Below are 12,743 nucleotides of genomic sequence, written 5' to 3'. Positions count from 1 at the left end.
ATCCTGCACTTTCAAATACTTCCACAAATGTAATGTATACATTAGTACATCACCTTGAGCATTTTCACAACTCTTTGCACTCAAATTCCATTCTTAACTTTTATAGATAAATCGACATCCATATGTGATTTTAAGCAGCTCAAACATCAGCTCTTAAAAACAACCAGAAATGCTGCGGGCAAATCCCACCGAGCAGCAAATAACGGAACTGCACCCAACAACCCAGGTACCTCCCCTGAGGCATCTGGAACTTGAGCATTACAAGCAGCCTTTGGTTTCTGAGGCACCCGAGAGTGGGGACTCCCAACTCCCCAAGTCTAAGAAGGCCTCAGCGATAAGGAAAACTGGTCAAAAAGTCATCCCTGCCGGCTCCCTGCCACGGGCTCCTCCCTGCCCGCCCTCAGCCACGTGCTTACAAGGTCTCACTTCCTCTCTGTCCCGCAAAGCCTGACTCCTGATTCCAGTCCTGCCGCTTACTGGGATGTGGCCATGGACGTCAACTGCACCTGTAAGGGGAGAAGCCTGTCAGGATACAGGATCCTGGCCATCCTGGCAGCGCTCAAGCTGATACTGTAACTTTGTAGTGAGTTACTTAATGCAAAGGTTTAACTTTGAAAAATTTAGATATGTGTATTCTAAAAGGGAAATTCTGAACGTAGAACACAGGCCACACCCTCACACTGATGTTGTCTGGCCAGCACTCTTTTGTTTGCCTTTTCAATAGACGTTTTTAAAAGCAGTTTTCCGTTCATAGCAAAATCAAGAGGAAAGTACAGAGAGTCCTCACATATCCTTTCCCAGCACAGGCACAGCCTCCATCATTCTCCTGCCCTCACCAGACCAGCATGTCTGTACGACCGACAGACCCGCATCAACACGGCACCACCACCCACAGTTCACAGCTCACACGAGGACTCGGCCTGCTGCTGCTCACTCTGTGGGTTTCACAGACGTGGAACGGCATGGATCCCCCATGAAAGCCCCACCTGGAGTTGCTGCCCCACCCTACACACCCCCTATGCTCCTCCCATTCATCTCTCCCCTCCCCAACCCCTGACAGCCGCTGATTGTTTGACTGTCTCCACAGCTTTGCCTTTTCCAGACTGTGCTGTAGTTGGACTCAGACAGCAGGCAGCCTTTCCAGATTGGAGTCTCACTTAGCAACATGCGTTTAAGATCCTTCTGTGTCTTTTCATGGCTTAGGGGTCCAGTTCTTTTTAGTGCTGAATAATATCCCAGTATCTGACATACCACAGTTTATCCATTCACCTACTGAAGGGCATCTTGGTTGCTTTCTAGTTTTGGCAATTATAAAGCTGCTGTCAACGTCTGTGTGCACATTTCCGCATGGAAGTAAACTTTCAGCTCCTCCGAGTAAACGTCCAGGACTGTGATTGCTCCTGTGGTCGGAGAGCTAAGTTCCACGGAAAACCGCCACGCTGCCTCCCACAGGAGCTGCCCCACTTCCCCCAGCGATGAGTGAGGGTCCTGATGCCCACACACCCACCAGCACGTGGTGGTGTCGGAGTTCAGGTTTTGGCCAGGCCGATGGGTGCACAGTGACGCCTCGCCCTATGACATAAGACGCGGGTCATGTTTCCACGTGTAGATTTGCCATCTGTGTATCTTCTTTGTTGGGATATCTGTCCAGGTCTTTCGTCCATTTTTAATCAGGTTGTTCATTTTCTTGTTGAGTTTTGAGAGTTCCTTGCACGGTTTGGATAACAGCCTTTATCAGATAAGTCTTTTACAGATGCGTTCTCCCCGTCTGTGGCCTCCCCTCTCATGTCCCTGAGACACTGTTTTTTATTTTAAGAAACACCTCAGACAGAAAATGGACCTTCCAGCCCACCACGTTCTCAGTTTGGCCGTGGTCACCACCCTCCCAGCCCTGGTTCCCACCTTTTCACGATCTGCTGGTCCTATGGGCATCAACCCATACCAAGTCCCTAACATATCTCCAATGATGGCAACGTCAAAGCCGGCAGTTTGCAGGTAGGAAGGAGCCGATGGAGGCCGGAGCAGAATGTGAAGGCCAGCGGATTCATCCCTCGGGGACCGGCAGGCCTCTCAGATATCCCCCGGGTCACCTCCCAAATGAAGTACCTGCTTTGGCCGTGGGCAGGAAGCAGGACCTGGCCCAGATCTCAGCATATTTGACCTGGCACGGCATTTACTGGTGAGCCTCCATAACCGGAAACTCTACTCTCTGGGGAGAATACATTTTCATTATCAAGGCTTTTAGGCTTTTAATTAAGAAACCAAAGAGCAGTGACTGGAGTGAGGATGCAGGGACTCTGGGTGACCCACACGCTCGTTTCCACCTGGCACAAAGGACCCTGGAGTGAGGGTACAGTGCCTGCTCTGAGTCACCAGCACACTCATCATTTCTACATAAAGAACCCTGTGAGTCTGTCCCAGGACTTTTTAGCCTAGATCTAAAAATTCGCAGCTCAGGAAACCTTCATCATTTTAGGAACCTGAGGGGTGGGCCAGGGGGATCTCACAGATTGTGGTGCTGTCTATGGGGTCATCAAAGTGCAGCTGGGGCTTCCCGCAAGCACTTCAGGGAGGCCGTGCACTGGCCCGAGGCTGACTCCGCCTCCTATCCTCGGTTGTCATGCCCAGCCGTGAGGGGAGCCCCCCACTTCAGGAGCGGTCCCTGGCTCCAGGCCCTAACGTCCATGTCCAGGCCCCTGGTAGGGCAGCTTCTACCCCAGGGAGGCTGGGACTGGAGACAGCCTGGAGCTCTAGGCAATCCTGGCAACCACATGCTTCCCGAAGTGGCTGCAGACAAACTCCTACTTCCAAAACCTGGCACGGGCTGTGTGAGGCCTGGAACGCGGGAGGCGCGATTACCCTCTCATGGTTATCAAGTCACGTCATAGTCTCTTAGACCTATGTGTGACTAGAAGTATACACATTATGGAAGTGTATATAAATGTGAATACAGACACGCTTATTTTCCTTTTATATACCTTACATATATGTGTACACGTGCATATGTATAAAACATGGAAGAAAAAACCATACTTAAGATTTCAAATCTCAGTCGCAAAGGTCTCAGAAGCAAATTATTATTCTTAAATTCTAAACAAAGATGTAACATTTTACATTCTTACAAAACGTTCTCTATTAGCATTTTATTTTAAAAACTAAGAATGCATTGCACTCTCTCAATTTTGATTTTTAACTCAGCTCACAAAGGCCCCTGTACAAAGGCCTCCGTACCGCAGCAAGGATGGCGGTGGTCACACCTGTGGCCATTTATCCTCTCTACATCTAGCTCCTCTCCCTGAGGCAACACACCTCCGAAGTCACAGCCTGGCCTCCCAACTCTCCCCCGTCGCGGGCTTCTTGGCATGTTGCTCTGCTGCACACACCTCAGCAAATACTGCTGATTAGCCAGAATCGCCCAGAAATCTCTTAACCTTGATTCTGGCTGCTTTTGTAATTTGTAATATCTTTACTTCTGGTGTGATTTGAGAAACAACAAATTTTAAAATTAGAGAAGATGTGGTTTTTATTCTCTTTCTACTTGCAACCTTGAAAATTCAAGTAGCAGCAAGGGTTTGTTGAGAGTAACTTCCACCAAAGAGAACCTATTACAAAGGTACTACAGAGTGTCAAATAACCACATAGATGTAAAATAGAGATGCAGACACAGATATAAAATCCAATGGTTAAACCAAATTGAGAAATGCTTGCCAGTTTGATAGGACTTCTAAAACTTGACATAAATGTTGGCTGAGGGATACAAGATGTTATGAGATGAGTGAGATGCTTGGCCTAGAACCACAGGCTCTCTCCTCTTTACAGCAGAAAATCCGTAAGGAAGTCAAATCTGAAAGAACCAGGTACCGTTGAACGGCATACTCAGCCATCCTTCCCCATTCCTGGGCCAGCTGCGGTGAGTGCAGCCAGTCGTTCACCAACAACCATCATCCATCCTCCAGGCCATGGCTACACTTTACTCCCAGGCTCCCTGTCATTATGTAGATTAGGTAAATCACGGCCACTCTCACCTTAAGCCTCCCCCGCCAGCATGGCAATCACCCATTCCCAACCACGGCAAGGACAGCCGTGTCCCTGGGAACGCAGAGCAGGGGTCGGGAAGAAACCTGGATCCCTAAATACCTCATGGAGCAGTCACCAGCCTGGAACATCCTCCCTGACGGCTTTGCAAGACAGAAAAACTCCTTGGTTCCTCAAGCTACAATACTGCAGAGTCTCAGGTCACAGCATCCTTACCTACCCTCGTCAGGAACCGTTCATGCTCATCAAGACATGAGAACAAAACTGCAGTGGCACAGTCACACTCGACGCAGACCACCTGCTGCTCACATTCATCGTATTAACACCAAAAAGCCACCGTGGTGGATATCCTGGATATGGACAATCGGCGGCTTTTTGCTGGAGATGTGCTTTGTGCATTTATCGCACGACCATCTTGGTGTCAGGAGGGGCTGTGCAAATGGCAGCTGTGCAGGTCACAGGGAGTCTCAACTCGCTCGACTCTCAGCCAGCTCCCACTATCAGTGCCCGCAGAGTCCTCTCCTCCGGGAGCACGTGCTTGGACGCCACAGTAGCCTGTGGATCCACACAACAGCACTGTGTGCCCCAGGAGCTTAGAAAGTACCACTGCATCAATGCCTCCACAGGTGAGGCCGGGGGCAGAAGCCAACCTCAAGCAGTTACGGTCCTCCGTGGGGCTGGCATCCAGGCAGGAAGGCGGCTCAGCGGCTCTCCTCTCACTGTGGAACTTCCTAGGTCCCCACATGAACAGAACCTAAATAACACGCAACGAACAACAGGAACGAGAACACGACCAACAGCTTCTGAGATGAGCAAGCTGGGCTGATCATGAGACACCTGACGGGGACGGTGCCAGAGCCCCTCCCAGTGACCTGTGAGGACGGCGCTGCCAGCATCTCCCTAAAACCAGCCCAAGTCAAGTTAGACTTGAGGCTTTCCAGGAGTGGGTAGATCCATTCAATCCTACAGTCTGAACCTTCCAGGCCGTGTCTCTTGGCCCTCATCTCACATATGGGAACCCGGACGCTGCACCATAAACGCAGCCCCAAGCCCTCGTTCCTTCTTCAACACCACACACCAGTACAGTGAACACTTAGGATCTGGGCATTCACATAAAATACTGCTTAACTAAAACTTCTGATTTAGAACATGTTTAATTCCTACTCACAGAGCTCAAAGTGTTCTGTCCTAGGAGGCGGTAGCTGTAACTAAGCATGAGAGAAGAAGGGATCAGAGTGGTGCCAAGTATTAAATATTCCTCTAAATCTATTCACCAGGTCGCCATGCTATTGTCACCTGCTTCATTTTCTGTCCTTAAAAGACAAAATAGTTACTTTTCAAAATAGACAACCTGTTTTACTGATGCTTAGCTATAAAGTAGCGAGCTACGTATCCAAAAGGGAGATATGGGAAAACAGAAAATGTCCACAAGCGATCGGGGTGGGGGGGCAGTTGCAGCAGCACCTGGCTCTGTTGCGCTGTGAGCCAGCCACGTGGGCTGGACAGCTCACTTAGCCACTGAAATTACATCATCTAAGATTTTGTTGCAGTTACTTTGATAAATTCTCCCTCTTGCTATGAAGAGTAAGGTTTGTTTTTTTTGTTTTTGTTTTTTTTTTTTGACTTGGAGTCTCGCTGTGTCACCCAGTCCAGAGTGCAGTATTACAATCATGGCTCATCGCGGCCTTGACCTTCTGCCTCAAGCAATCCTCCCGCCTCAACCTTCCAAGTAGTCGGGACCCAAAGGCGAGTTTGATTTCTTTGCTAACGAATTCCTAATTCACCTCGCAGTGGGCCTGTCAAGGCCATATGCCCGGACATCCACCTTGCCGACCGTCCATGTGGTCTCTAAAGTGGATGCACTCCGGTTGCCTGGGCTCTGCACGCGATACTGAGTCTCCAAGTCTGCCGCTGTATAAGGGACTGACAGCCCCAAGCGTCTCGACGCGCCACCTTGAGCCGGGCTTTATTCCACAGGGCGACTCTGCTTCCCGTGATGAGATGCAGCACGTGAGCACAGATCAAAGGGTATCAGCAACTAACCCATTCCCCTGGTACTAAGCAGAGGACCAAGAGTTTAGTTCCTTACTTATTTCCTACGGGCTTGATTCAAAACAGCTTTCTGGAATCCTGGGGACAAACATCTCTACCTGGTGAGAATTCTGGCTTTAGTAACGGAAGAATCACCTAAAGCCCATTTTGTAACTGCTGTTCTCATCAGAATTTGAGGCCAAAGGTAAAAATAAAAGGGGGGCTAAGATCGTGACACCCCAGTTTGCACAAGGCCAACCAGCCTGCTTGAGGGGGTAAAAGGAATAGGATTTTTAAACTGCTGAGTTTTAAAAACGTGGCTGTAGGCTGGGCGCACTGGCTCACGTCTATAAGCCCAGCACTTTGGGAGGCCGAGGTGGGAGGATTGCTTGAGGCCAGGAGTTCAAGACTGGCTTGAGTAACACAGCAATACCCTATCTCTTTAAAAAGAAAAAAAATGGTTATTAAAATAGCAATAAAAAGGTTAATACAATAAATTACTATGTCAACATGGCACCCCCTGCTGCCAGACGAGGTGCAATCTCTGTGGCTGTGAGGTCCGGAGAGAAATGTAACCGGCATCATAGGGAAGGTGGACCCCAAAGCCCCACAACATTACTCCTGCACAGTGTGTTAACCAGCATGAAGTCTCCTCCACAATCAGAAGCCTGGTTTAGAGGAACGCTGCCCACTGGACCTGGGTGGACTCCAGATGCCGGCCGACCAGACAGCCCCACCCTGGGACCCTGCCGGCAGCCCCGACTGGACAGAATGGCCTCATGAGTGTCCTTTCCCGCCACAGGCTGCAGACCCCGAGCCAGTCCTGGCTGTGACTGAGGCTGCGCATAAACGTCTGCGCCCAACAGCTCACCTTTGTACATGACACGCCCAGTCCACCTCATTTCAAATGTTACACTTGCCCCAAGGCGAACACGGATGTTACAGGTTAACTCACTGCATGTGTGCTAGACTTTCCCTGTAAGTGTTCAGACATTGCACGAACCGGATGAACAAACCCCACTTTCCCTGTAAACGTTCAGACATTCCTTGAGCACGATGAACACACACAGCCAACAAACCCCGGAACGTGTAATGCCGCGGCCTCCTCTCCTCCTGTGGGGGCATGTGCTTACAGCTCCCCCAAGACCACATTTCCCAAAGCACAGAGTGTTACTCTGAAAATAAAACCTCCTTTTTCCTTCCTCTGTACATCTCGTGGTCGTGTTAACAACTAGTGCTACAAACGCAGAGAAACGGGGTATCATCCGTGCTGCTCACCGAATTCCTAGCACCAAAGCTTCAAGGCCCCCCAGTCTGAAGGAAGCTTCTATCACCCTAAAGCCAACTCTGGAGACGAAGGCCAAGCTGGGGAAAGGCTGTGTCTCTGCAAATCCACGCCACGGGGCCCTCTGCAGTTGTGTGTAAGGAACTCTTGGCCTGTCCTGGGGTTTGGGGAAATCAGGATGCAAGCAGATACCGTATGCTCTGCCACGGGACCGTGAAGTCTGCGGAACCTCAGAGGAACACGGAGACAAATGGCTGCACGACTCCCACAGGCCAAGCCTCGATGGGCGCCCGTGTCAAGAACACAGACACGCCGGGAGGGGCAGCCGATGCAGGCAACGCCTGCAACCCCAGCAAGCAACAGCGTCTCAGTGTGGGGGTCTCTGGCCAGGCTCCACCACAACTGCCATATTCTGTGGCAAAATTTTAAAAATAGGTTTTAACTAGTTATAACTCTAACTTGTTTTACACATAAACAGAACACAGGGTACCTACCAACAGGCTCCAAAATACTTTGCCTAGAACCAAGTCTAGAATGCAGATGGCTGTTGCTCTGAGTGTGAGGAGTCCCCTGTAGTGCCATAAATCCTAGATCTAGGTGACTAAGTGCTCTTCCTAAACCAGACGGCACCATGAGGCTCTGAGGGCACCCTCTGTCCCCAGGCCAGTCCATCAGCCCCAGCAGAAGCTTCTAGAGTAAGAGCCTGTGGATTTGTATTGGACGGATGTAAACCAGGCAAAGTCACAGGGGCTCGTCCTGGAAGCCCATCCATTTACCCACTCATGCCGTGGAGAGCCCTGCCCCCAACTCCACACCCGCAATCACGCTCAACCACAAGAACTGGCTTCTAGGCCCTCAAGCTACTCCCTCTCGACCCTGGACAGACGCTTCTCAAACCATGAGGCCCAGAGTAGTCTTAACAGGTGGTCCCAGCAGAACTGGCCACTGCATGAATTGATACTTTGTGTGTGGGGAGCCTTAGCTTCCCGAGTAGCTGGGACCACAGGTGCACATCACCTCTCCTATTTAATTTTTTGTAGAGTCAGGGTCTTGCTATGTTGCCCAGGCTGGTCTTGAATTCCTGGGCTCAAAAGTGAACTGCCCAACTCAGCCTCCCAAGGTGCTGGGATGACAGGTGTGAGCCACTATGCCCAGCCTAGAATTGGTTTTTCTTAAACCTGAGTTTGACACATGAACCCCACTTACATAGATATCAGCACACTCTCCCAGCTCGAGAGTTTTCCTGAATCTCGATTCTGTCCGTTCAAGATCAATATCTAAGAAAGGGTCAGAACTGACCCTCCCTCAGTGAAGCCTAAGGGCAAATGCAGCAGCATCTCAGTGTATGAGGAGACAAAGTAAGAAGGGTGGAAAACACACACTGAAATTCTAGTGCTAGAATCATAATCACCAACACTTTAAGAGGGAATCTGCTTTCCAAAATATGTAGCTGCTGGATTAACTTCAAAGTCACCAGATTCCACAGGCAGTAGCTCACAGGGGCACAGCTTTCTAAGGCCGCACAGCCCGGGACAGCGTAACAGCCTCAGGGCAAAGCAAACTAAACAAAGGCTTGGTTCTCTCAAGGACGAAGGTGCTCAAGTGTTTCCAAATATTCTTCTTCTTCTAAGTAAGTTAGATGCCTCCTACAACACTGTTTAGAGTGCCAGTGTATTCAGAAACATGAAGTTGAAACTACATCTCAGGACCCCAAAATCACTACGCTAAAGGGACGTCAAGGTGAGGAAGAGCTTAGACCAAACCTGCCTCCCATGCTCTTCCTAACAGAGACAGCTACTGGGGGTGGGGGGAAAAGCCACGTACCTCCCTCACAACCGATCCACAAGGAAATTCCTCATGGACAGAGGACAGAACTCAAAGTCACCATCTGCACACGGAGATAAATGCGGATCTGACTGCTTCCTCTGGAAAGATGCACCAGAAATGCATTTGTCTGATCTACCTGTGACCTGGAAATCCCTCCCCGCTTCGAGCCATCCATCCTTCCTAGACTGAACCAACGTACGTCTCACATGTATTGATTCCTCACGTCTCCCTAAAATGTGTAAGACCAAGTTGTGCCCCAAACACCTTGGACACATGTCCAGGACCTCCTGAGGCTGCCGCAGTGTGTCCTCAACCCCTCCCTAAGGCTGTGTCTATAACCTTGGGAAAATGAACTCTCTATGGATCGAGGACTGTCGCAGAGATCCTTCTGGTTTACAGGAAGCATTCTCTCCTGCGAGTATATCAATGAAATCATGTGGAATTACAAAATGCCACTTTAGTAAAAGCCAAAGGAATTAGGGTTCTATGTGCTTCAAAAAAAAAAAAAAAAAAAGTAACGTTCTATTTGTCAATGGACCATGAAGCCCACACCCCCTTTTGCAGTGAAGATGTCAAACGGGACGAGAGGCCCCTCCTGAGGATGCTACCCTCTGACCCCACTTCCCAGAGTCCAGTTTCCTGCTGCTCAGGGAACAGCAACCCCAGCTTCACGGGGCTCAGGCCTCCAAACCCAACTCCCACCCATGCTGGAGAATCACCCCAGGGACTAGCTAAGTGGCAGGTGCAACTCTCACCTCACCCCCTTAAAGGGGAAAAGGCACCTTCCCGCTCCTCTTCCTGCTGGTGGGAACAGGGGCAGGAGCTGGAGGGTCAGGAGTCGGGCGGCAGAACGGAAGCAGCCTGGGTCCCTGCTAGTCAGAGTTGGCAAATGCCAACCATCCCCGACATTCACTTTGCAAATAAATCCTTCTCTTTTGTCAGGTCCCTGGTTATAAGTTTGCACCCATAACTTAAAAAGAAAAAAAAAAAAACTCAGATAAAAAATCGGTGTTTGGCAGACAATATTTCAATTATCTTGGGGCCTTGGGTCAAATGATGGCAAAACAGGAAACTGAACGCTGTTATTCAGGAAACTACCTTCCAGCGCCGTCTACCCTCCCAGGCTGTCACCTTATGGTTGTTTGTCTGCTAGATGATTAACAAAACTCTTCTGAAAACCTAGGTGTACAGAACAGACAAGAAGTCAGCTCGGGTTGAGGGGAAGCAGGATAAGACCCCCTTCCCCGCAGGATGGTGGAAGAGGAGGAACCTTCAGCACCTGGGTTTTCAGGATGCTGGATCTCTGAGAGCATCTCTCACAGCTCAAGTACAGCCAGACCCTCCTCTGACACAGCCTGTTCAGGCGAAGGTGGGCACCTGCCCTAGAGACCCACAGCCCTGTGCGGGGCTCAGCTGGAGCTGAACTTGCCTCCCTTGGTAAGCGTCAGGGCCAGGGGTGGGGAGAGGAGAGAAGCAGCAGGCCTGAGGGCCACTGTGGAAACTCCATGCCACGCTAACTCTCGTCTGATGTGCTCCGGCCAAAGCCACGCTTCTCGGAGGGAGTTTCCCTTCACACATGCGGAAATCATCAACATCTAGTCTCCCCACAGAACAAATCCTTCCCTAGGAGGCAGACGCTTGGCTGTAACACGGGGTAATGAGGGGCGCGCCTTCGTGCCCACTCTGTAGTGTTTCCTGTTACCTATTTTACCTTAAGCTACAAATGATTCCCGTTTACACGGGACACAGTGACACAGACAGCAAAACACATGAGATTCAGTGTGATCCCACACCCGTCACTGCTGACCTCAAGTGCTTTGTTCGTTTTGCTTCTAGAGTTTGTATTCTCTCCCCGGGTTCCAGGCCTGTGGATTCAACCAACCATAGATCAACATATTTTTTAATGTGTTTGTACTAAGCATTCAGACTTTATTATTCATTAAACAACTACTCGCATGGTATGTCCATGGTATAGCTGTTACGAGCAACCCTGACATGACTGTCTGCAGGAGGATGTGCATATGTCATATGCAAACACGATGCCATTTTATTGCAGGGACCTCAACGCCCAAAGACCTTGGATTCCATAGGCAGTCCTGCAGCCCACCCCCATGGGCACTGTGGAATGGCTATAATAGAAAATATGGAGGTTTTAAACAGTTATGTACTAAATCTAATCTTTTGTTAAGAAATTAATGTGTATCACTTGTATTATTTGGAAGTCCTTCCTGGCCCAGAGACTTGACATGTTCTTATCTTTTTGTCCACGGATCTAGCCATTCCAGTAAGCTTGTTGAACACAAATCAATTTTACAATTAAATTCTTACAAGAATCACACTCAATCTGTAAGCTGCTTTGGTTTTTAAAATGAAATAACCAATAGTTTTGCCAACCTGCTATATCATAGAATAACAGGATAAAGCAGCCCCATGGCATGCAAAAACATGGGGTTTCAAAGCTAACCAGTATAAAACACGTTACAAACCCCTAAATATGAAAACGTTTTACACCAAAACAGATATTCCAGAAAAAAACAGGATGTTCAAAAAAGCCCTTTGCAGAAAAGCACTTTCCCCTTCATTTTTCACACGGTTTCCTGAAGCTTGTGTTTGGTGATGACCATGAACCAGAAGTAGCGTCCGCTGCAACTACTGTTACAGCAACACAGAATATTAAGGGAAAAAAAAAAAAAAAAAGGCCGAGCGCGGTGGCTCAAGCCTGTAATCCCAGCACTTTGGGGGGCCAAGACGGGCGGATCACGAGGTCAGGAGATCGAGACCATCCTGGCTAACACGGTGAAACCCCATCTCTACTAAAAAAAAAAAAAAAAAAACCTAACCGGGCGAGGTGGCGGGCGCCTGTAGTCCCAGCTACTCGCGAGACTGAGGCAGGAGAATGGCGTAAACCCAGGAGGCGGAGCTTGCAGTGAGCTGAGATCCGGCCACTGCACCCCAGCCTGGGCGACAGAGCGAGACTCCCTCTCAAAAAAAAAAAAAAAAAAAAAGGACACAGCATATTTCCTACTGATGAGAACAGGTAGAGTGTTATAAAATGAGTGTGTCCTAAAGTCAACAATGTTCAAATTCTAGGTCTCCCACAGACACTAGATGGTAACCGCCAAAGCTTATGTACCTGGCAACGTTCAAGGAGACCAAGTTCAGAGCTGTCACAATGCAGCACCATCCTCACGCGATTATCTCAGGCAGGTTTGAGGGCAAGTGTCCCCGTCACAGTGGGAAAGCTGCCCAGCCCAGCACTTCCTGAGATCACAGACCTTCGCCTTCCCACGTCTTCAATAGTTCCTTTACACCGGGAACCACACAACAAAACCTAAAACACTTCCTCAAATCTCAAGACAGTCTTTAGAGCTCTTTTCCTTGCCCCTTCTCTTATTGAAAAAGCTTATTTTGTAAGCAACCTGTAGTGCTTACCAGAGCTGGGGCGGGAGGAGAGCTAGTGTTTGGTAGACCGAGTTTCAAGCGTGGGGAGACCAGAAAGTTCTGGAGATGGATGGCGGTGATCGCAGCACGACAGTGTGAACACACTTAATGCCACAAAACCATA

The 12,743-nt window shown here is 49.4% G+C and overlaps 1 protein-coding gene across 19 annotated transcripts in view; it reads left to right on the top strand.

Moving 5' to 3' along the window:
* The window catches only part of LOC139361225 (disco-interacting protein 2 homolog C-like), a 113,565-nt gene that overhangs the window by 90,495 nt on the left and 10,327 nt on the right, over positions 1 to 12,743 (top strand). For 13 of the 19 annotated variants that reach the window (XM_071089790.1, XM_071089788.1, XM_071089784.1 and 10 more), the window contains one exon: positions 4,662 to 5,648. The exons of 3 other annotated variants lie outside the window; for them this stretch is intronic. In XM_071089790.1, coding sequence (XP_070945891.1) covers positions 4,662 to 4,861 — 200 coding nt within the window. In that variant the 3' untranslated portion in view covers positions 4,862 to 5,648. 3 more of the 19 variants (XR_011618785.1, XM_071089793.1, XM_071089802.1) reach the window with 3 other exon arrangements.

The sequence above is a fragment of the Macaca nemestrina genome, unplaced genomic scaffold, assembly GCF_043159975.1.
Source record: "Macaca nemestrina isolate mMacNem1 unplaced genomic scaffold, mMacNem.hap1 Scaffold_110, whole genome shotgun sequence".
In the NCBI taxonomy this organism is placed as follows: Eukaryota; Metazoa; Chordata; class Mammalia; order Primates; family Cercopithecidae; genus Macaca; species Macaca nemestrina.
The sequence above is the reverse complement of the archived record's forward strand: the minus strand, read 5'-3'. Positions and strand labels throughout refer to the sequence as shown.